Genomic DNA, 24,022 nt, shown 5'->3' with positions numbered 1-24,022 from the left:
CAGGAGGAGGAGGTTGCAGTGAGCCGAGATCGCGCCATTGCACTCCAGCCTGGGTAACAAGAGCGAAACTCCATCTCCAAAAAAAAAAAAAAAAAGCTAGAAATTATTCTTAAGCCAACACACATATTGCATGCTAGGATGTTATTCAACTTTGTGATGTTCAATTTATAACATGATTACAATATCTTTCTTAAAATAAAATTTTCTCATGGTTTGCATGTATAATAATTCTAAATTCACTGTCAATTATGTTTACCTAAGAGAGAGTACTTAAAACCTTTTTTTCCTACAGGATGATGATGGGGATCTTTGCAAATTGTAACTTCTGTTTGAAAGTGAAGTACTTACCTCGGCAGCAGAAGAAAAAGCTACAAGCTGACATTAAGGAAAATGGTGGAAAGTTTTCCTTTTCATTAAATCCTCAGGTATTTCCAAATCTCATAAACTACAGTATGATAAAACATTGTGCATTCAGGAAGAGGGGTCATGGTTAGCAGAGGAAGCAGAGATTAGCAGCAGGAGACAGTGAGTGAGCTACTCCAAGTTCATCAGGAGACACTGTGACATGGCCCATTGGGAGGCTGGGCCCAGAGAGGCAGAGGAGGCCCAGGCCAGCCCTGTCCTCTCTATGTTCCCTGAACTGCAGGACAGTCCCACATGTCCTATGAAGCAGGTTATTACTAGAGCACAGCCAAATATAAAAATAGAATTTCAGCCCAGCCAAATCTGTTCTTGAAGGGGAAAGTCATAGCGCACAGGATTTGCAAAAAGCGCACTGTCGTCACTCACCAGCATGTCAATGCTGGAGTGATATACTGGTAAGCCAGGTTCCAGGGGGCAGAAAGAGACATGCAGTGCAGGCTCGTCTTTGCAGCGTAGCTTGTCTGTTTTGTTCATTTAAAGGCTGTAGGAAGCTACCTTCCATCTCTTGAACTTGTAGGGCTGGCAGTTCAGATAATAGGATTTTATACTAGGATGAAATCTTGGAAATAATTCAGTCTAATCTCTTTTTTTAAAACCACCTCATTGTGAGAACTAAAAATAGAAATCCAAAGACTCGAGGTGCCAAGCTGGCCTGCCCCTTCTCTGGACTTCAGCCCTGTGGCTTGGCCATATGAGCCTCATCTGTTTTTTGCAGTGTGTTCAACTCCAGCTGAATATCAGAAATGCAATGTCCCTGTTTCCTTCCAATTCAGGTAGAATTGTATATTCTTCCCTCACACGGCTTCCCATACTAAGCTGTCTCACCATCTCTGCAGACAGATGAGTAATTTTGCCCGCTCTCCTTCTCAGTTTATCTCCTGTGTGGAGAACTGCCAACATGGTTTCTCCTTTTTAGAAGCTCACATACTGTGAGTGCAACCTTGTGGAAGATGTACATAAACATTTGAAATGTGCATACCAGCTCCTGTAAAGAAGGAGGCAGCTCTAGCTGTAATGTTGAGGAATGATCGCCAAGATAAATTCAGTGGAAAAGCCAGCACAGAAGAGGCTGAGTAGCACGGTGCCATGTGTCTACGCGTAGTGTAGCTCTAGCAGGCTACGTGAGGAGCAAGTGACAGCAGGTGCCTCTGGGGAGAGGAGCTGGGGACAACAGTGGGGAAGAAGTTAACATGTCATTATTATTTTATTTTCTAGATATTCTACGGTGTGAATTTACTATTTATTAAAAACTAAATAAAATTATAAGCTGGACATGGTGGCTCATGGGTGTAAACCCAGTACTTGGGGAGGCTGAGGTGGGAGAATCACTTGAGGCCAGGAGTTCAAGACTGGCCTGATCAACATAGCAAGACCCTATCTCTACAAAAAAACAGATTTGTTAAAATTACAAAATAAATGAATAACCTTTGAACCCCCCTTTCTACTACTAAGAAAATAATTGAACAAGTGCACAAAGATGTGTACATGAGGATAGTCATCACAGAATTGTTTACAATAATGAAAATTTAGAAATAACCTCTAGGGTTAATTAATTATGATACATTCATATCCATACTCTGTTGATTTTTTAAATGTTTATGTTACTAGAAACTGTGTTACTTATAGAGGTTTTTAGAAGTTTGAGAAAAATTATCTCAAACTACCTTAAAACAAGACTTTTTAAGAGTGAAAATTACAGATAGAGATAACTTATTTAGATGTTTTTACTGATGTGTAATGTACTGACTGTTTTTCTTAGTGCACACATGTAATCTTAGACAATGCTGATGTTCTGAGTCAGTACCAACTGAATTCTATCCAAAAGAACCACGTTCATATTGCAAACCCAGATTTTATATGGGAATCTATCAGAGAAAAGAGACTCTTGGATGTAAAGAATTATGATCCTAATAAGCCCCTGGATGTCACACCACCTCCTGATCAGAAGGCGAGCAGTCCTGGTAGGTATTTCATAGCAAGCTCTTGATGTATCATAGGTGCTATAGTACACACTTGGGTTTGTCAAAGATATTATAGACAGAGAATTGTCCAGAAATACGCAAAAACAATTAGACTTCTTATTACTTCAGAAAATGGACAGAAAAATAAAGGACAAAAGACTACTTTAGCAATAGAAATAGATTTCTTGGTATCCAGCCTAGTAGCATCAGATTCAAACTGGCCATGAAACATTGATCATCTCAGAAAACCTGATTGCGATTCTAACTAGGAGGAAGGAAAAGCCTCAGTGTTAAGCAATGATTACTACACACTAATCACTGGAAATTCGAAGACCACCATTTTGCTAAAGAAATTCTTTCCAAGCAAAAGATTGTCTCCCCAAAAGAAACATATTTTCTTTACAAACCAAGATTTTATTTTGGAATCTGTCCAAGAAGAAAGGCTTTCGACATGAGAAATGCACTCTTCTTGAGTCACATCAAAAATCAAACAGTTCTGATAAATATCAACTTACAGTAAGCACATGGTATGTGTTAGATAACGTAATGGCTTGGCAGGGCGGAGCCTCCTTAGACAATCGTCAGAAATGCTGCCGCAGTCATCAGACTTTCTCAGTGTCCCAGCAAATGACAGTCACAACAGAAATAGGCAAAATAATAGATTCCTTTCACATTGAAAACATACTGTATGACAGCCAGCATAATTTATTCAGATTCCAAATTACTACAAATATCCTGATGGTCTTTGGAATCTTGACAGTAATTAAAACTGGACAGAAGTCCTTGAATTAAGAGTTATTCCTTACTATGCAGCCATCAAAAACGATGAGTTTGGGTCCTTCGTAGGGACATGGATGAACCTGGAAACCATCATTCTCAGCAAACTGACAGAAGAGCAGAAGATCAAACACTGCATGTTCTCACTCATAGGCGGGTGTTGAACAATGAGAACACATGGACACAGGGAGGGGAGCACTACACACTGGAGTCAGTTGGGGGGAAATAGGGGAGGGATGGGGGGGTGGGGAGCTGGGGAGAGATAGCAAGGGGAGAAATGCCAGATGTAGGTGATGGGGAGGAAGGCAGTAAATCACACTGCCACGTGTATACCTATGCAACAATTTTGCATGTTCGTCACATGTACCCCAAAACCTAAAATGCAATAAAATAAATAAATGGGGAAAAAAAAAAGAAAAAAATAAAAAGAGTTATTCCTATATATCACAATACTATGGATAGTGTTACTGTTTCCCTGAATGAAAAATATGAAGAAAAGCTCATGTAGAGCCCTTGAGTTTCCCTCCTGTAAGCTAGAACATCTCCAGCTCCTTCACTCATGATGTGCCAGCTCTCAGGAACTCATTCTGATCCTGTGCACTTCAAGAGGAAAGTGCCAATTGAAAATTGTATGGCTATCAATGGGTTTCAAATAATACCGGAGGAGAATTCTCCTGACATGCCTATTAAAATAGAATTCGAGTACGTTCTCACTATCTTATAATGTTGTACCTTCCTTTTACAATGTTACACCCTCCTCTTTTCCCACTGGGTTGTCCTTTGATCACCAAAATTATAACTAATTTAAGGATATATTTATGAATCTTAACAATTCCAGCAGTTAGGTTAACTAATTATAAGCCTCTGAGCAGTAAACAAGTGTGCTGTTTGCTTTACTTCTAGAAGCAAAAACAGAAGATGTTTGCCTGGACAGCGCTACAGAGGAGGAAGACACCATGGAACTCAATGAGTAATTTACTTCTTTCTGATTCCTAGGACTCTACAGAGTTTGCAAAATCTTGTGTAAACCTTAAGCACAGTATTAAAATTCTATTTGTAGACTTTTTTGTATTTTAATTTATTTTGCGTATCTAATTCTTTAGTGATTTTTTTGAGACTTTTTACTTCAACTAGTATAGTGATCATTATTTTTTTCTTTTTTTTTTTTAAGATGGGGTTTCACCGTGTTGGTCAGGCTGGTTTTGAACTCCCGACCTCAGGTGATCCGCCCGCCTTGGCCTCCAAAGTGCTTGGATTACAGGCGTGAGCCACCATGCCCAGCCTAGTGATCATTATTTTTATCTTCTCAGTATTATGTGAGATTGGATGCAATTATTAGATTAATTGATTTTTAAAAAGAAAAGACAATGATGATGAGATTTGGGTAACCTCTCATCTTATTAACTTTACTGAGCAATCTTTAGAGTTTGTTACGTTTGCCTGATATTTTCAAAAATGGAAATAACAACACTCAAATGGAATGTGTAAGTCTAAAGTTCTATACGGCTGCTTAAAGCATACCCAAAACGTCGGGTTAATTAGGCATCACATTCAGTCTTGTTATATTTGTTAATAATCATGTTTAAAGAGAAGAAGATCCAAAATGAAAACCAGAGATTATGAGAAGTCTGACTCCTTTATTTTAGAGAGAATGGACTGTGGTCCAGAGAGGAGTGACGTAGCTTCCAAGAGTCAGACCCAAAGCGAACACAAGTGGCCCATCCCCGGAGTGTGGCCCACTTCTTTCTGCCTCTGCCTGTGCCCCGGGGACACCATCTTCCAGTGCAGAAGCTACGGCATTGGGCATCCGAGCTGGAGAAGTATGCAGAGGAGGCATCCAGCTCATTTCAAACGATCTTTTAACAATTTCTCCCTAAGGGGGCCTTAGGTACTTACCGTGTATTTTGTAAGAAATCTGTCGTGTATTTTATAAGGATCTACAAGAAAAAAGTTATGAAATTCTATTTAGCCTAAGATCCATTGTAATGTTAAAATTTTAATTATACACTGTACAAATTTCAGGTTTTCTGCCGAGAGTGTTGAAATTTCCCATCTTCCTCAAGATTTTGAAGTTGCGAAATATAACACCTTGGAGAAAGTAAGAATCTGATTTCTAGTTAGAAAAATAGAAAAAACAAAACAAAACCTGTTTGAATGTCTTCTGAGTGTTTTTTTATTTGATCATTTTCTCATTGTTTTGAAAAATTGTGCAAATCTTGAATATCATATAGTCCTTAAAATATGAATTGATTTTAGTATCTATTTATTTATTTTTGTGGAGACAAAGTCTCGCTATGTTGCTGGTCTTGAATTCCCAGGCTCAAGCCATCCTCCCTCCTTAGCCTATCAAAGTGCTAGGACTACAGGCATGAGCCACTGCACCTGGACCCAATTCTTACTAGTCAAGAAAATGCTTATGTTTAGAGCTTAATATCTAAATTTTTAGTTTTTATATTATAAAAGTAATGCATGCTCATAGCAAAAATTTTAAACAGTACAAAATATCAATATGGCATTAAAAATAAAAGTCTCTTTCCTGTTATTAACAGTTTCTTGTGTTTGGAAGGGGAAGGTTTGACACAAGTATGTACAGTATGTTGCATTTCCATTCCTTTTGCTTTAGAAAGAAAAACAAATTTTTTTTTTTTAACAAAGTCATGCAAATGAAAATCAACACTAGTGTCTGGTGTGGCATCACTCACCTATGCTCCCAGCTGCTCAGGAAGTTGAAGCAGGTGGATCTCTTGAGCCCAGGAGTTTGAGGCCACCCTGGGCAACATGGCAAGACCTCTGTCTCTAAAATATATATACAGATATACGTTGACCCTAGCCTTCAAATTGGTGTTTCATTTGTATTTTTAGATATGTTAATAAGACATAATTTGAAAATAACATTTCCCTCCTTGATAAAGAAAACATGAAAAATGGTGTGGTATAAACATACACAGATCTATCTACGGTAAAAATACAGGAGAGAAACACACCAAAATATTAATAGTGATTGTATTGCTGTCATAGGATTTTATGTGATTTTAATTTTCTTCTTGATACCTTTCTGTATTTTCTAAATTATATCTCTAAATGAACACATATTATTTTATAATTATATTCAACACTTTCAAATGGCACACGTTGTTTGATGTTTCAAGAGTGCAGCTTCTGAAAGTACATTCTCTTTTCCAGGTGGGAATGGAGGGAGGCCGGGAAGCCGTGGTGGTAGAGCTGCAGTGTTCACGGGACTCCAGGGACTGTCCTTTCCTGATATCCTCACACTTCCTCCTGGCTGATGGCATGCAGGTAATGCTGTTTAGATTGATTCCTATGTGTTTACTGACCTCTGTTCATAACTCATTTCAATGAATCAGCCATCTTGCCAACCTTTTTATTCTTACCTGGTATCCTAGCTCAGGCTGCCATTAATAAATGCAACAGGCAGGGGAGTTTAAACAACAGACATTTATTTCTCACAGTGCTAGAGACTGGAAATCCAAGGTCAAAATGTGGCAGGGTTTATTTCTTCTGAGGTGAGGACTCTCTCTTTGGCTTACAGACGGCTGCTTTCTTGCTGTATCCTCATGTGGTCTTCCACCTGTGGGCATCTGTGTCCTCAACTCTTCATATGAGGATAGCAGTCATGTTGGATCAGGGCCTACCCCTGTGATCTCATTAATTAATCAATTACCTCTTTAAAGGCTCTGTCTCCAAACACAGTCCCATTTTTGAGGTCCTGGGACTTAGGACTTCAGCATATGCATTTTGTAGGGGTACAGTTCATCCATAATACCTGGTAAATAATTTTGCAAAGGGGAAATGTGTTCCCTTTTGGAGTATGGGAGGTGAGGACCTCACCCCTGAGTAGATCAGCCTAGAAGGGAATGTTCACTGGGTGCACGGTATATAGCATTTCTGCTCTTGTTGCACATCACTTAGGGGATATTTTCCTGACATTTATACCTCTGAAAGCATTCCACTGAAACAATTCATTAAGCATCTGTTATGTATCAAGCAATCTACTAGGGCTGGCACTCAGAGCTTAAAAAAAAGCTTCACATCTTGACTCTCAGAAATCACTGTCTATAAAGAGCTAACACTCGTCCTTGCAATCCACAGTGACAGTTCCAGTTCTGAATATGTATATGAGGTATTGAGGGCTCAAGGTCACAGAGCCCTGGGAACAACAAGGGAGGCTTTGCAGAGGCCGTGACCTTTGCCCTAGGTCAGTATCAGGTCAAGAGCACAGCTCCAATCTAAAACAATCATGAAACAAAAATAAATTCAGAATTAATGCCTGAAGTTTAAATAAAATGTTGCAACACCTACCAGGATCCTTTCTCAAGTAGACATTCAGAGTTACAGATCTTCCCCCGGCCCCCGGCCGAGACACAGTCTTCCTTTATTGCCCAGGGGGAGTGCAGTGGCACGATCTTGGGTCACTGCAACCTCCACCTCCTGGGTTCAAGCGATTCTGTTGCCTCAGCCTCCTGAGTAGCTGAGATTGCAGGCACAGGCCACCACGCCCGGCTAATTTTTGTGTGTTCACCACGTTAGCCAGGCTGGTTTTGAACTCCTGACCTCATGATCCACCTGCCTTGGCTTCCCAAAGTGCTGAGACAACAGGCGTGAGCCACCATGCCCAGCCTACAGATCTGTCTTGGGCCAGGAAGCAGTCACTTCTCAGTGGGAGTGGCCCTCACAAAGGTCCACACAGGCTCCAGGAGCTTTTCCTTGTGTTCCCACTCTGGGTGTCAGCTCAGGTACAAGAGAAGGAGACTCACATCAGGTGGATGTGAGATCCACTTGACTTGGAAGCCCTACCCCACGGAAACCCATTGCTCTCGTCACATTGTTTTGGGTTCCGGATGCCCTCAAGGGACATACCCAATTATATGAGTCCCTGCTCTCAGACAAGCCCAAAGCTTGGGTTTCCCGCCATTGAACCCTCAGTCTCAATGCAATTTATCAATGAGAGGCCACAATTACATAAGCAATTTTGCCTGCTATTACAGCTGACGTGCCATCTTTATCAGATTTCCATGGAAACAGAGTAAGAAAGCTAATCCATGGTCAGATATGTCCAAGAAGGAGAAGGGTTTTTGCTAACTTTGTACCCCGAAATGTATACTGTACTTTGTGGAGGATTTCGTTGTTTGGGTAAGGAGTAAGTAAAAATGAAGTGAAAAAACATGACAGAATGTGTTATTGTTTTCTTCATTGAGAAAGGAAACTGGAGCACTGTATAGGCCAGGACATCCCTCAGGGTGCCCTCCTCCCTTAGCAAGCCCGAGTCTGCACAGAGCACCCCTTGGGTGAGCCTGGTTTGCTGAGCAGAGAAGCCTTGATAGCAGTGAGCCTCAGCAAGCTGTTCCGCTGAAGAGGATTTTGCAGCTTGCCCTTCGGTTAAATAAAACCATTTCGATGGAAATCTTCCAAAATTATGTTAAACTCTAACTTCCTAAATGGAGTGACTTCAACAGGCACTTCTTTTTTCCAAGTTTCAGAGGCATCCCGCAGCCCCCCTATCCAAAAGGGCGGCTTATCCTGAGTAGAGTGGCTTCCCAGGGGCCACACCCCCAAGCCAGGGGCTAGGCCAACACGTACAAGAACACCAGGGCTCCGAGTTGGGGCAAGTTCTTCCAGATTCTCTGGGGTTAACGTTAGGATCACTGCCCACTACAGGGGCAGGAGTTTCCCAGAAGAGCAGAAAGTGCTGCCTCCATAGATAGTTTGGGATGAGGCAGGAGCTGGGGCCTTTCTTCAACACATGGGCGACCGAATAGCTTTCCGCTGTGATTTCATCTTTGCCGTGTGCCTCTCTCTAACAGTTCTTCCCTTCTGAAGTAGTTTGCTTTTCTTCCCCTCCCCTGATTTATTTTTCTCATTTCCAGAAAGCTGGAAAGCCAGATTTCAAAGCTAATTAGAATGGTTTGTAAACAGTCTATAGGCTTGGAAGGAACCTTTGAGTGACTCTCCAGTGAAACAAATGATCTTTTCTGTCTGCTGTGCTTTCTCAAGCTTTTTCCCCTTTACCTCCACGTTGTAGGCTTTTTTATTTTTTATTTTTTATTTATTTATTTATTTTTTGAGACAGAGTTTCGGTGTTGTTGCCCAGACTGGAGTGCAATGGCACGATCTCGGCTCACCGCAACCTCCGCCTCCTGGGTTCAAGCAATTCTCCTGCCTCAGCCTCCCGAGTAGCTGGGATTACAGGCACGCACCATCATGCCCAGCTAATTTTTGTATTTTTAGTAGAGACGAGGTTTCACCTTGTTGACCAGGATGGTCTCGATCTCTTGACCTCGTGATCCACCCGCCTCGGCCTCCCAAAGTGCTGGGATTATAGGCGTGAGCCACCGCGCCCAGCCTGTAGGCTTTTTTATTAAGAGTTTAGGCCAGGCATGATGGCTCACGCCTATAAGCCCAACACTTTGGGAGGCCGAGGTAGGTGGATCACAAGGTCAATAGACGGAGACCATCCTGGCCAACATGGTGAAACCCTGTCTCTACTAAAAATACAAACATTAGCTGGGTGTGGTGGCACACATCTGTAGTCCCAGCTACTCAGGAGGCTGAGGCAGAAGAATCACTTGAACCTGGGAGGCAGAGTTGCAGTGAGCCAAGATGGTGCCATTGCACTCCAACCTGGCAACAGAGTGAGACAACATCTCAAAAAAAAAGAATAGAGTTTAAAATTTTAGTGTAATTCTGGCTGAGCACGGTGGCTTATGCCTGTAATCCCAGCACTTTGAGAGGCCAAGGCAGGTGGATTGCTTGAGGTCAGGAGTTATTCAAGCCAACATGGTTGAAACCCCGTTTCTACCAAAAAATACAAAAAAATTAGCCAGTCGTGGTGGCACGTGCCTGTAGTCCCAGCTACTGAGGAGGCTGAGGCAGGAGAATCGCCTGAACCTGGGAGGTGGAGGTTGCAGTGAGCCAAGATCGTGCCACTGCACTCCAGTCTGGGCGACAAAGCAAGACTCTGTCTCAAAATAAATAAATAAATAAATAAAGGAAAAGAAAAAGAATTTAAAATTCAAGTAATACTTTGAAAAAAACTAATTTCTAAACTTCTTCATGTCAAGGAACTAATGCTTTATGTTCAATAAAGCTAGATATGTAAATAATTATTGTACTTTTCCTATATACCATAATTCACAGACTAGAAGACAGTTTGCTATAAAGAAAACCTCTGAAGATGCAAGTGAATACTATGAAAATTACATTGAAGAACTGAAGAAACAAGGATTTCTATTAAGAGAACATTTCACCCCTGAAGCAACCCAATTAGCATCTGAACAATTGCAAGCAGTAAGATTGATTTATAATTTTTTGTTGTTATTGATTGAATATTTTTAATAGAAATGTTTTCTCTATTACAAATAAAAAACTGGGCCAGGCTTGGTGGCTCACGCCTGTATCCCAGCACTTTGAGAGGCCAAGTTGTGAGGATCACTTGAGGCCAGGAGTTCGAGACCAGCCTTGGCAACATAGAGGGACCCATTTCATAGTTTTTTAGTTTTTGTAGAAATGGGTCCCTCTATGTTGCCAATGGTGGTGTGCCTATAGTCTTAGCTACTCACGAGGCTGAGGCAGGAGGATCACTGGAATCCAGCAGTTTGAGGTTACAGTGAGCTATGATCATGCCACTGTACCCCAACGTGGGTGATACATAAATAAATAAATGTCAGGAGGGAAGAGGAGGAGTTCAGAAAAGGAAACGTGAACTCATAGAAATGCATGGAAACTGAGTGGGGAATGCATTTTAGAATGAGCCATGAGATTTATTGCTTATTTCAGCAGCAGTCTGAGAGCTTTTGAGAGATCTCTTTACAACCTAGGCCATGAGTCAAGGGTCCTCAACCCTGATTGCATGTGTTAAATGCCACAGACAGACCTAGAGCTTACAGGGTGAAGGAAAAAATAGAACAGGAAGAAAAGGGGGCAGGAGGGAATCAGAGAAGAGAGAATGGAGGGAGACAGAAAGAGGATCCTGCAGTTACCTGGCTGGCGATGACTCTCCTGGGCTGTAATCAGTCATTTCTCCTCACACCTCTGTTCGTTGGCCTTCACACATGTTGACTTTTTGGTGGCATTTCTGTTTTATTGTTGCAGTTGCTTTTGGAAGAAGTCATGAATTCAAGCACTCAGAGCCAAGAAGTGAGCGATTTGGTAGAGATGATTTGGGCAGAGGCCCTGGGCCACCTGGAGCACACACTGCTCAAGCCAGTGAGCAGTATTAGCCTCAATGATGTAAGTCTGTGTCGCTGAACCGATGTGAGAAACCTGCCTCCTGGTTGATTGGCTTCAGTAATAACACTTGTGTTTGCATGCTAGTCTGACTGCTCTGAAATTCATTCCTGAATGTTCTTTCCTTGTACTCTGAAGAAAGGGACCACCAAGAGTACTAAGGAGAAAATAAGCATCTGAGTAAACTAGACATCCATGTCTGGAAAATGTCAGCCTCAAGATCTGATCAAAGGCAGGCTTCTGGTGCTGGCCAATTAGGAGGACCGATCTTTTGTGCCAAGAAGTTTGCAGGAAGCTGGAGGGATATGGGTGGTCTTGGTCCCCAGTTAGATTTCCAGACCCCAGCCTACTTCCTAGTGACTCCACGGTCTCGCACCTTTTGACTGTCTCAGGAAAGGCAGGCATGCCTCCAGATCACCAGGAAATGTTCTTCCCTTCTTAAGTATAATTGCAACTGAAAGAGCAGGCAAACGAAGATATCCCCAGTGGTACAACTTAAGCAACTGCATTGTTGTATTGAAATAAATAAGGACAATTTTCCTCCGTGGAATTAAGCCAATTTATCTCAAGGAGAGCATGGCTTCCTGGGGTAAAGCCCACGAAGTACTTGTGTAATTAGAAACATCTTTAGGAGATTTTTTACCCGTGGTCTAGTTCTGACATCTTCCTAAATTTCTCATGTGAAAAGCAAGTCTCTCACAGTTGCATTAGTGTTTCTCTCTCTGCGTATATGTTTGTAGATTTGTCCACATATAGAGAGAAATATAAGACTCTGGTTCTTTCATCTAGCAAAACCGAGCCCAGGTTTGCAATAATCCTCATGGTATCATTACCACAACTGAGATACGTCTCCAGTAAAGATGGGCATTTGCTTTGCGATAGCTGTTCAGTAGAAAATGGATAGTTTTGACATGTCCAACAATCATTTTAGATATTTTTGTGCATGCTCCTTAATTTCTGTATCAAAATTTTGTTTTAATAAGCATATATGATCTTTTGTTGAAAGGTGAGCAAGGCAGAGGGGGTTCTCCTTCTAGTGAAGGCAGCACTGAAAAATGGAGAAACAGCAGAGCAACTGCAGAAGATGATGACAGAGTTTTACAGACTGATACCTCACAAAGGCACAATGCCCAAAGAAGTGAACCTGGGACTACTGGCTAAGAAAGCAGACCTCTGCCAGGTAAACCTCTGAAATACAGAATTCAATTGATTATAAAGTATGTTGGGGGTGAGTGTCTTTAAAAATCCGATGAATAAGGTAACACTGAATCATGAAATTGTCTCCAGAGTTGTGCTAGAAAATAAATTGTTGAACCATCTTAGAAAGCCCAGGGTCCTTATGAAAGTTACTTAAACCATATTTTCAAGTGTGAATATGTTGGCATGGTGACATAAGTGCAGAAATAGGTTTAGAATTGCTGTCTTCTGAATAACTTTTCAGACCTTGGAATGAGTTAGGATCCTCTCTGCAGAAGAAATGGGAAACTGCCACTGACTTAAACAATGAGAACATTTATACCTCAGACAACGAGAAATCCAGCTGTGGGCTGCCTGCCGGCCCAGGTCATCCTGAGACTCAGTGTGTCAGTGTTACCATCAGGGTTCCACCCTCCTTCCATCACTCAGTACTTCCTGTAGAGTGACAGCTCTGCTCTCAGCCCAGCTTCCTCGTAATCCACAGATAGCTGCAGTAGTTCATAGCATCACATCTGTAATAGTTCTTGTTGTGTCTCCTAGAGAAAGCCTCTGGCTGACACATATTTCTCTGGTCAGAATCAAGTCATGTGCACAAAGCAGTCACTGTCGAGGAGATTGGAGCCACTGTGGCTGCTCAGAAATGGGCCATCTCTTCTGAGCTGCCAGGAGAGGAGCAGGCTCAGTAAGTAGAGGAAGGTGTCCACAGCAACCAGCCCTGCCCTGGACGAGGCTGAAGTCACTCTTTGGGTCTGCACGGCCTCATCTGTGTATGCAGGGATTGGGCCAAGATCAGAGATCCCTATCCTAGACTTCACAGGAGTTTATAGATGTGAAATTTTGCATGTTTGGGAAATGATTGCTTTCACCAGAGTCCTAGAGGAATCAGTAATCCAAAATAAGGAAGGAACTGGTCAGTGAGAAGATATAAGGCCCTTTGAAATTTAAAATTCTGTGATTTACCTAACATCAAACATAAAGAATATCAGTGGGCCAGGCGTGGTGGCTCATGCCTATAATCCCAGCACTTTGGGAGGCCAAAGCAGGTGGATCACCTGAGGTCAGGTGTTTGAGACCAGCCTAGCCAACATGACCAAACCCATCTCTACTAAAAATACAAAAATTAGCCAGACATGGTGGTCAGGAGGCTGAGGCAGAAGAATCACTTGAGCCTGGGAGGCGGAGGTTGCAGTGAGCCAAGATCGTGCCACTGCATTCCAGCCTGGCCATGGAAACTCCATCTCAAAAAAAGAGCAAAACTCCATCCCAAAAAATAATAATAATAATAATCTCAGTCATCAGTGTTGCTAAGAGGGAATGTATAGTGCCCATTCAAATATATTTTCTTTTAAATTTCTATTTTGAATAGATAATACATCTGCATGATTCAAGAGGCAAAATTATGTTAAAAAGATACACTCAGAGAAATCCCTGTTCTACCCTGCTCACTCCACCCTATTCCCCTCCCCAACACCATAGGTAACTAATCTTATTAATTTCTTTTTGTCTTCAGAGTTCCTTTATACAAATACATGTATAAACATAAATTCTTTTTTTTTTTTCTGTCGCTTGGGCTGGGGTGCACTGGCACGATCTGGCCTCACTGCAACCTCCACCTTCTGAGTTCAAGCAATTCTCCTGAGTCAGTCTCCTGAGTAGCTGGGATTACAGGTGCCCGCCACTATGCCCAGCTGATTTATGTATTTTTAGTAGAGATGGGGGTCTCACCATGCTGGCCAGGCGGGTCTCGAACTCCTGACCTCAAGTGATCCACCTGCCTCTGCCTCCCAAAGTGCTGGGAGTACAGTCGTGGGCCACTGTGCCCAACCTTATAAAACAAATTCTTATTCCCATTTTTGTATAAAAAGACTATCTTTGCTGTTCTGCATCTTGCTTTTCTCCATGTATTCTGGACGCAGCTGCCTTCCATTCTCGCATTCCACTGTGGGATGTGCTGCATTGTGGGATGTACCCTACGGCCAGGCCTTTGGATTCTTTTTGGATTTTGCTGCAACAAACAGTGCCCCAATGAATAACCTTGTATGTTTGTCATTTTGCACTTGTACCGGATTGTCTCTGGGATGGGGCCGAGAAGGGCTGGCTTCAAGGATAGATATTAGCTGATTCTCTCCTAAGCGCTGCACCCTTTTGCCCACCTACTCTCAAAGAACGAGAGGTTCTATTTCCCAGAGCCTTACCAAGAGCATGTTTGTCAAACTTGGATGCTTTTATTAACCTTAGGGATGAGACGTAACCCCTCAGTGCTGCGAGGCGGAGCGCCTTTCCGGACGCCTACGGACCATTTGCTGCTCCTTCTGCAAACTGTTTTCTGTCCTTTGTTCTTTTGGGTCCTGCTGTTTTTCTTCATGATTTTTAAGGATTCTTCCTGTATTAGAGGGTCAGCCTCTGTGATATGAGTTGCAGATATTTTCCCGTTTGTCTTTTTACTTTGCTTACAATGAGTTTTTTGTTATTAGTGGTGGTGGTTAACTTGTTTTATTTCTACCCTACTGAAGATTTTTGCTTTTATACAGAAAAATGCATCGATCTTTTATGGCTGGTGAGTTTGAGTTACAGTTAGAAAGGCCCTCCCCATACTACAATCATAAAGATGAGAGACAAGAATTGCTTGAACCCAGGAGGTGGAGGTTGCAGTGAACCGGGATTGCGCCATTGCACTCCAGCCTGGGTGACAGAGAGAGACTCCGTCTCAAAAAATCATAATATTAATAAGATGTGAAAGCAGCAAGTCCAGAGACCAAACGTAACCCACATCACTGGGGCTGCAGTTCCCTTCTCCAAGATCCAGGATTTGGGAATAGTCAAAGGAATACTTGGGTTTCCACTCAGGGAAGGAACCCACGCCTTATTCATCTGTGTGTCTTTCTAACCTGATCCAGTGTCTGGCATAGCAAACACACCTACTGAATTGTTGAAGCAGAGTTGGATGTGAAGTCTCAGGGTTCTGAGATCCCATTTGGTCACTGTCTGCTCCTCACCGTGGGGTCCTGAACAATTGATTAACTTCGCAGAGCCTCACTTTGCTCATCTGTGCAATGAGGATAATAAAATCGGCCTCAGTGTTGTAGTGAGGAATAAATGAATAATGTATATGAAAACCCTTTATTAACAATTATGTGCTGTGCTTATGTACTCTACGACCACGATCATAGATTGTGCTATCAGTAAGGCAATTATATTAACCTTTTTTGCTTTTTGTTTTTGACACAGAGTCTCCCTTTGTTGCCCAGGCTGGAGTTCAGTGGTGCGATCTCGGCTCACTGCAACCACCCACACCTGGGTTCAAATGATTCTCATGCCTCAGCCTCCGGAGTAGCTGGGATTACAGGCATGAGCCACCATGCCTGGATAATTTTTTATATTTTCAGTAGAGATGGGGTTTCACCATGTTGACCAGGCTGGTCTTGAATTCCTGTCCTCAAGTGATCCTCCTCCCTCAGCCTCCCAAAGTGCTGGGATTACAGGTATAAGCCACTGCACCAGATACATGAACTTTAATGCACCACTAATAGCAAATATTGATCAAAAGCTTTTGGGAAAGCTGAGTGCAGTGGTGGCTTATACCTGTGGTCCCAGCTACTCTGGAGGCTAAGGTAGGAGGATTGCTTGAACCCAGGAGGTTGAGGCTGCAGTGAGCTATGGTCATGTCATTACACTCCAGCATGGGTGAGATCAAGACCTGTCTCAAAAATAAATAAATAAATAAAATAAAACAAGCTTTGGGGAAAATGGACTTTTCCCATCTTTTTGAGAAAGTGTTAATGTAATATAAATATGGATTTTGATATGTGGTAATTCTGATGTCTATATATTATTTCCACCGACAGCTAATAAGAGACATGGTTAACGTCTGTGAAACTAATTTGTCCAAACCCAACCCACCATCCCTTGCCAAATACCGAGCTTTGAGATGCAAAATTGAGCATGTTGAAAAGAATACTGAAGAATTTCTCAGGGTTAGACAAGAGGTTTTGCAGAATAATCACAGGTAAGCATAAAGGAAGTGTCTCAGGATCCGTTATGATATAATGCTCTTTGAGACTCTGTTAAAGAGCTGATCACAGTAATTACCTAGATCATTTCGTCTTCAGCAACAAGCCACAGTAGCAGTGGTGTGCTGACAAATTACTTTCTTCTGTGTTTATAACGGTGCCTGTGGCAGTATTCTGTGCATGAAAACACCCTCTATATTCCACTCTGACTTCAAGGTTACCTAATCTTGTTGAAGATTAAATTTAAAATTTTTAAATCAAAAGGTGCTTGAGTTTGTATTTTGCAGGTTATTACAGAGAAAAAGCCACTTAAACTAAGATTTAAACATGCAGAAATATGCGTATGGCGTCTTCCAATGTGGCCTCTCTGTGGCAGGAGAAACTGCACCTGAAAACCTGGAAAACACGTTCCTAAATACCAGTTACACCTGCGCCCTCACTCACTGTGCATACCCAGGGTCCTGTGCTGATGTGCATTCTCCAGTAACACAAACATGATGGACCAGCCGCCCAGACGAGCCCTCACTGGGTGTGAGCACCCCTGAGGGTCACCGTGGCTGAGTCTGTGCTCAGCTTCTCGGTTCAGAAACTCCAGTGCCTCCTTGTTCTCAAGTATGGGACTGACTCTTGTTGACCTGGTGGTTCATTCCATTGCAGCAGTTCCTCTTCATCAGCGTGACACAGCCCTTAGAACGAAGGGTGGTGAGTTGTAGCTGTACATACCAGCTTATAAGAGCCAGTTGTCAACCTTTAAGAGATTTGGTGAACTGGTTGTTAAACCATTGGTAACTTGAAATTGGACGTAGGGAGGTTTTGCACCATGGAAATCAGCAAATGCTGCAAATCAGGGCTGTGCAGGGCATTGCTGCTGTTGTTTAGAGAGCTGGTTTTCCAGAGCCCTACTAAAACCACACCCAGCCACTCTTACCTTATGGCCTGACTCAGACCCAACTAAAACTATGTTCTACTTTCCTTGACCATCCTCAAAATCCACTCCCAAAACCACTTCACACCCACTAAGATAGCTATGATTTATGTTTAATGGAAAATTATAAGCGTTGGTGAGGATGTAGAGAGACTGAAAGCTTCACACATTGCCAGTGGGAGGGAAAAATGATACAGCCTCTGTTTGATGATTCCTCAACAAATTAAACATACGATATGATAAGACCCACCAATTCCGCTCCTAGTTCTATACTCAAAGGACTTGAAAGCAAGTACTCAAATAGGTACTTGTACATGAATATTCATGGCAACACTATTCAAAACAGCCAAAAAGTAGAAATAACCCAAATGTTCATCAACAGGGGAGTGGATAAACAAAACATGATAAATATATGTAATAGAATACTATTCAGTCATGAAAAAGGAATGAAGTACTGACACATACTGCAAATGGGTGGTCCTCAAAAATATTGTGCTGAGTGAAGGAAGCCACATATTATACGATTCTATTTATATGAAATATCTAGAATAGATAAATCCACAGTGACAGCAAATTGCCTGGTACCATGAGAGGGAAGGATAGGGACTGATAGCCAAAAGGTATGGGGTTTTCTTTTGGGCAAATAAAAATTTTGGAACTAGAGGTGGTAATTACATGATATTTTCAATGTTCTGTACTAAATACCACTGAATTGTATACTTAATGGTTAATTTTATCTTTTTGGAATTTCACTTTAATTTTTTAAAAATCTGAACCAGGCATGGTGGCTGATGCCTGTAATCCCAGCACTTTGGGAGGCCAAGGTGGGCAGATCACTTGAAGTCAGGAGTTAGAGACCAGCCTGGGCAACATGGTGAAACTCCATCTCTACTGAAAATACAAAAATTAGCCAGGCGTGGTGGCACACATCTGTGGTCCCAGTTACTCTGGGGACTGAGGCACAAGAATAGCTTGGACCCAGGAGGTGAGGTTACAGTGAACCAGGATCATGCCACCGCACTCCAGCCTGGGAAACAGAGCAAGACTCTGCCTCAAAAACATTCATTCCCACAGACCTCCAAGTTTTGTTTTTATATGTAAGCAAATTGGTTTGACTTTTCGGTTTGACCTTTGATCCTCCCCTAGGTGTCCGCTGATCTACACTAATTAAGAGTCCAGTGACAAGGAAGGTAGAATCTGGAGGGGAATAAGTTTTCCAGGAAGACAGGAAGAGCCACATTAAGCCCCCAAGTGGCAGCTGCAGTTCAGCCCTCCAGGGCTACCTAAGCAAGCCCTTGGTGAGCCACCCCACCCCCCAAATACAAAAGCAGTCACACAGCTAAAGTGGGCTTCTTCCTAAGGAAAGATCCTGCTGCTGTGAAAAGTTAGATTTTCTTCATTTCATTTCACTAGTCATGATTTCTTTATATTATTTTTTCTAGTTGTAAAACTTGTGTTCTTTGCTAAAAGCTTAGAAAATATCTAAAAATATGAAGAAAATTAAAAATCACTCAAAATCTCACCACCCAGAGACAACCCAGAGATAATATGACCACTGTTAAGATTTGGGTGTAGAACATAACCTAGCCCGAACCACTCCAATGCTGCTCACCCTGGCGGGTGTTGGGAGTGCTGGTTAGCCAGCTCTGTGAAGGAAAAGTCCTGGTCTGGAATATTTGCTGAGCTCTGGGGAGCAAATACTCCCACCATAGCTAATGTCAAGGCACTGACCTGAGGCCACTGGACGTGGGGTTGGGAAGATGTGCCCCTCCCCTCACCACAGCGCTGCCCTCCGCCATACCCCAGTCCCCCCTGCCATTGCCCCACCTTAGCTACCCACTAAGAACTAGTGTGGGGTCTCCCTGCTTCTCATCCCCACAGTCCCATGTTCTGTCAATTCTGCCTTCAAAGTGTCCTTCATCCGTTATCTCACTTCCTTTCACTCTGCCGCCCTCTTTATCCCATCTACAATGTCCTTCCAGATGTTCTCCACTCCTGTAATTATTATTACGGCATCCAACCCATAATAACCAGTGGGGTCTTAAAATACACATTTTATGGTGCCACCAATAAATGTCACCTCCCAAGAGAGGCCTTTCTTGACAACACTCTCTTCAAACCTGATTGGTTTCTAAACACTTAAAATTAGCTATTTGATAACTATTTTTTTTTTTTGAAATGGGGTCTCGCCCTGTCACCGGGCTGGAATGCAGTGGCGCGATCTCAGCTCACTGCAACCTCCGCCCCCTGGGTTCAAGTGATTCTCCTGCCTCAGCCTCCCAAGTAGCTGGGACTACAGATATGCACCACCACGCCCCGCTGATTTTTGTATTTTTAGTAGAGGTGGGGTTTCACCATGTTGGCCAAGCTGGTCTTGAACTCCTGACCTCTGGTGATCCACCCACCTTGGCCTCCCAAAGTCCTGGGATTACAGGTGTGAGCCACTCGAGAGGCTAGAAGTTGCATTCTTTTTTATTTTTTTTTAAGAGACATGGTCTTGCTCTGTCACCCAGAGCAAGAACAATATATTCTATGTATTATATATTTGACAATATTTGGATCATACTATGTGTAAAGTTTTGTAATCGACTTTTAAAGTTTATATTTTACTGTACACTTTACCACATATCCTTGTTTTTTTGAAGAATTTGATTTTTTTAATAGCTGCATAATATTTCCAAGATATGCTGTGTTGTGGCTCATTGAATCCGTTTCCTGATAAGGGACATTTGGACCCTTTTGGGATTTCTTCTGCTATAAGGATTCTTTGTTTTGTTTTCAATTATGTAATCTAAAGGCTTTTCTTCTAATTCTTACAGTAAGAGCCCAGTGGATATCTTGCAGATATTTAGAGTTGGCAGAGTGAACGAAACCACAGAGTTTTTGAGCAAACTTGGCAATGTGAGGCCCTTGTTGCACGGTTCTCCTGTACGAAACATCGTGGGAATCTTGTGTCGGTAAGAGTCGCCATCTTTATTTCTCAAAATTTTCAACCTCACAAATGTGAAATATTTTACTTTTTTTTCCTACTCTTTTCTATATTACATGAGTCTTTTCAGTTAAAATCAACTAGTTTACTGCGTTCTAGAGAAAATTACACACTTTATATTTAAGTGTGTAATAATTTGTAATTGAATGTATAATTTAAATTATGTATTTATGGCTGGGTATGGTGGGTCACACCCGTAATCCTAGCACTCTGGGAGGCTGAGGCGAGAGGATCACTTGAGGCCAAGGGTTCAAGACCAGCCTGGAAAACCTAGCAAGACCCCATCTCTATTTTTAAAAATTATATATTTATTATTTTTAAATATAGTACCTAAGTATGAATTGCTTCTTGAAGACTGTATCATATAAAGAAAAGTGATTCTATATTCATGACTCCTCCATGTGTATCTAATCTAGGAATAGCCCAGTATTTAAAGAGAAGTGTCCAGAAGTTAGAGTGTGCACCAGACAACATGAGTTATTTATTTGAAACATAACTCTAAGATTCTGTTTGCTTTGAATTACTAATTAATATTGGGGCTGAAACTGAAGTCACAGGAGCAGGAGAAGATATTATTAAATTTAGATTCTTTAAGTACTTAGAAGAAGCTTAAGAAACATATAAGATCCACCTGGGGAAAAAAAGGAAAAACAAAAATCCATTAAACTGCTACTGAGAGACCCAAAAGACAACTTGCGTTAATCAGAGGATGCCGGTTTTTCTTGGATTAATCTATAAATTTAGTGCTTTCATGATAAAATTACCAACAATATTTTTATAAAGAAATGAAAAGCTGATTCTACAACACATATTTTTTGTAATTTTGAAATTACCAGAATAATTCTGGAAAAGAAGCCTAATGAGGGTGATACTAAAATTAAACACAAACTCAAAAACAGAAGATTTAGGATATGACACTAGTAGATCTTGTCTCTATGGAAGAAAGACAAGTCCTTCAGTACTAGCTATAGAAATAAATGAGTGACCACAAAGAAAGAATATAAAGTTCGACCCTTACCTCATTTCTCATACGTGTACTCAACATGGAACAAATATTTAAATATTTAGAATCAGACCATAAAAGTATACTAAATGAAAAATGGAAGAATCTTTTTAAAATAGTCCTTAAGTAGGGATGAGCTTTCTCAGTAGGACAAAAACCCAAAAGGCGTTTTAATAAATTCGTTCAATCTCCTAATACAAAATGCAAACAATAGATATTTATCTGATAAAAGGCAGAAATCCCCCTTTACCTGTGTTCCCAGAAACAACCACGGTGTCACCCTGATTGCAGAGTTCTCTGGAAGCCAGAAGTTCAGTAGGAACCTGCCAAAGTTGGGAGCAAGGGAGGATGCAGTCAGCATCGGGCTTACACCTTATCCTGCCCTTGTCTTTTCAGAGGGTTGCTTTTGCCCAAAGTAGTGGAGGATCGTGGTGTGCAAAGAACAGACGTCGGAAACCTTGGAAGTGGGATTTATTTCAGTGATTCACTCAGGTATGTTTGATCTTTAATCACAGAATCGTTACTGAGTTTTCTTGCTGTGTGTTTTCTTCTGTCTTTTCTTGATGAGGTAGTTTCTCACCCCAAACACAGATTTATCTGTTATACATGACCTTAGTATGCCTGGAATACTGTTTCATCTTCAACATCCTTGATAATGTTTAAATCTGCCTTTGGGCCAGACATGGTGGCTCACACTGTAATCCCAGCTCTTTGGGAGGCCAGGGCAGGAGGATCGCTTGAGCCCAGGAATTTAAGGCCAGCCTAGGCAACATAGCGAGACCCCCACCTCTATAAAAAAATTTTAAAAATTAGCTGTGCATGGTAGCACGGATAGAACCCATAGTTCTAGCTATTAGGGAGGCTGAGTCGGGAGGATCACTTGAGTCCAGGAGTTCAAGGCTGGAGTGAGTTATGATTATGCCACTGCAGTCCAGTGTGGGCAGCACAGTGAGAAGAACTCCATGTACATCATCTGCCAACCTCATAATTGGTATTGTAACATCATTTTATGCAAGGAAACAGTCTCAGGGAGGTCAGGCAACTTGCCGAAGGTTGCAGAGCTGATTAAAGGATGGAGACTGAGTTCAGGCCCAGGACAAAGGATAATGAGCAGGATATTTGAAGAGTTCCTACAAATGAATAAGAGAAAGACAAGCAACCCTATAAGCAGATGGGCAAAAGGCATGAATGGAAACCTAATAGCAAAGAAAATGAGCTGGGGCCAGGCACAGTGGCTCATGCCTGTAATCCCAGCACTTTGGGAGGCTAAGGCGGGTAGATTGCTTGAGGTTAGGAGTTTGAGAGCAGCCCGGCCAATGTGGCGAAACCCCATGTCTACTAAAAATATAAAAATTACCTGGGCGTGGTGGTGCATATGTGTTGTCCCAGCTCCTTGGGAGGCTGAAATAGGAGAATCACTTGAACTCAGGAGGCGGAGACCGCAGTGAGCTGGGATCACACCGCTGCACTCCAGCCTGGGTGACAGAGCAAGACCCTGTCTCAGAAAATGAGCCAAGTGTAGTGGCAGACACATGTAGTCCCAGCTACTCAGGGGTTTGAGGCAGAAAAATTGTTCAAGTCCAGGAGTTTCCGATTAGCCTGGGCAACACAGCAAGACCCCATCTCTAAAAAAAACATTTTTTAATTAGCCAGGCATGTTGGCACACACCTGTAGTCCAAGCTACTCAGGAGGCTGAGGCAGGAGGATTGCTTGAGTCCAGCAGTCCAAGGCTACAGTGAGCTGTGTCTGCGTTGCTACTTCCAGCTTGGGACACAAAGCCAGACTCCATCTCTTAAAAAAAAATAAAATGAAAAGAAAAGAAAAAAAGAGAGAGAGAGCTTTGTAATAACAGAACACTGGAAATTATGTAGACGTTCATTGACACTGGAATGGATCCATAAATTTTGGTGGAGTCCTACGTGAAGTTCTATCCTGAAGTTTAAAGAAATGGACTGTGGCTACACATGTCGAGTGGATGAGCCTTAGGACCTTAGTGGAGCAAAAGTTGCTATATGAGGCATATTGTGGAGATGTTGAGGGTCTGGTTCCACATCGATGCAATTAAGCAAGTGTTGCAATAAAGTGAGTCACACACATTTTTTGGTTTCCCAATGAGTGTAAAAGGTTTACACTCTAGTCTATTAAGTGTGCAATAGCATTGCATGTAAAAAGACAAAAAAAAAAAAAGTACATACCTTAATTTTAAAATACTACTTTATTACTAAAAATGCTAATGATCATCTGAGCCTTCAGTGAGCCATTGTCTTTTTGCCATGGCTGCTGACTGATGAGGGTGGTGGTTGCTGAAAGTTGAGGTGGCTGTGGCAATTTCTTAAAATAAGACAACAATGAAGTTTGCCTCAGCAATTGACTCTTCCTTTCATGAAAGATTTGTCTGTAGTATGTGATGCTATTTGATAGCATTTACTTATAGTAGAACTTCCTTGAAAATTTGAGTCAACTATCTCAAACAGCGCTGCTGCTTTATCACT

At 41.9% G+C, this 24,022-nt stretch overlaps 1 protein-coding gene across 1 annotated transcript in view; it reads left to right on the top strand.

Annotated features, from left to right (window-relative positions):
- PARP4 (poly(ADP-ribose) polymerase family member 4) overlaps nt 1-24,022 on the top strand; it is a 95,314-nt gene that overhangs the window by 9,932 nt on the left and 61,360 nt on the right. The window contains exons 2-12 of the mRNA XM_017548224.2: nt 293-425; nt 2,183-2,384; nt 4,065-4,131; nt 5,184-5,259; nt 6,345-6,458; nt 10,317-10,466; nt 11,271-11,408; nt 12,412-12,585; nt 16,448-16,608; nt 20,357-20,494; nt 21,926-22,021. Of these exons, the coding sequence (XP_017403713.1) occupies nt 294-425; nt 2,183-2,384; nt 4,065-4,131; nt 5,184-5,259; nt 6,345-6,458; nt 10,317-10,466; nt 11,271-11,408; nt 12,412-12,585; nt 16,448-16,608; nt 20,357-20,494; nt 21,926-22,021 (1,448 nt within the window). The 5' untranslated portion in view covers nt 293. The remainder of the gene's footprint in view (nt 1-292; nt 426-2,182; nt 2,385-4,064; nt 4,132-5,183; nt 5,260-6,344; nt 6,459-10,316; nt 10,467-11,270; nt 11,409-12,411; nt 12,586-16,447; nt 16,609-20,356; nt 20,495-21,925; nt 22,022-24,022) is intronic.

The sequence above is a fragment of the Cebus imitator genome, unplaced genomic scaffold, assembly GCF_001604975.1.
Source record: "Cebus imitator isolate Cc_AM_T3 unplaced genomic scaffold, Cebus_imitator-1.0 Scaffold204, whole genome shotgun sequence".
Lineage (NCBI taxonomy): Eukaryota > Metazoa > Chordata > Mammalia > Primates > Cebidae > Cebus > Cebus imitator.
Note: the sequence above shows the minus strand (reverse complement) of the source record. Positions and strands in the feature narration are given on the sequence as shown.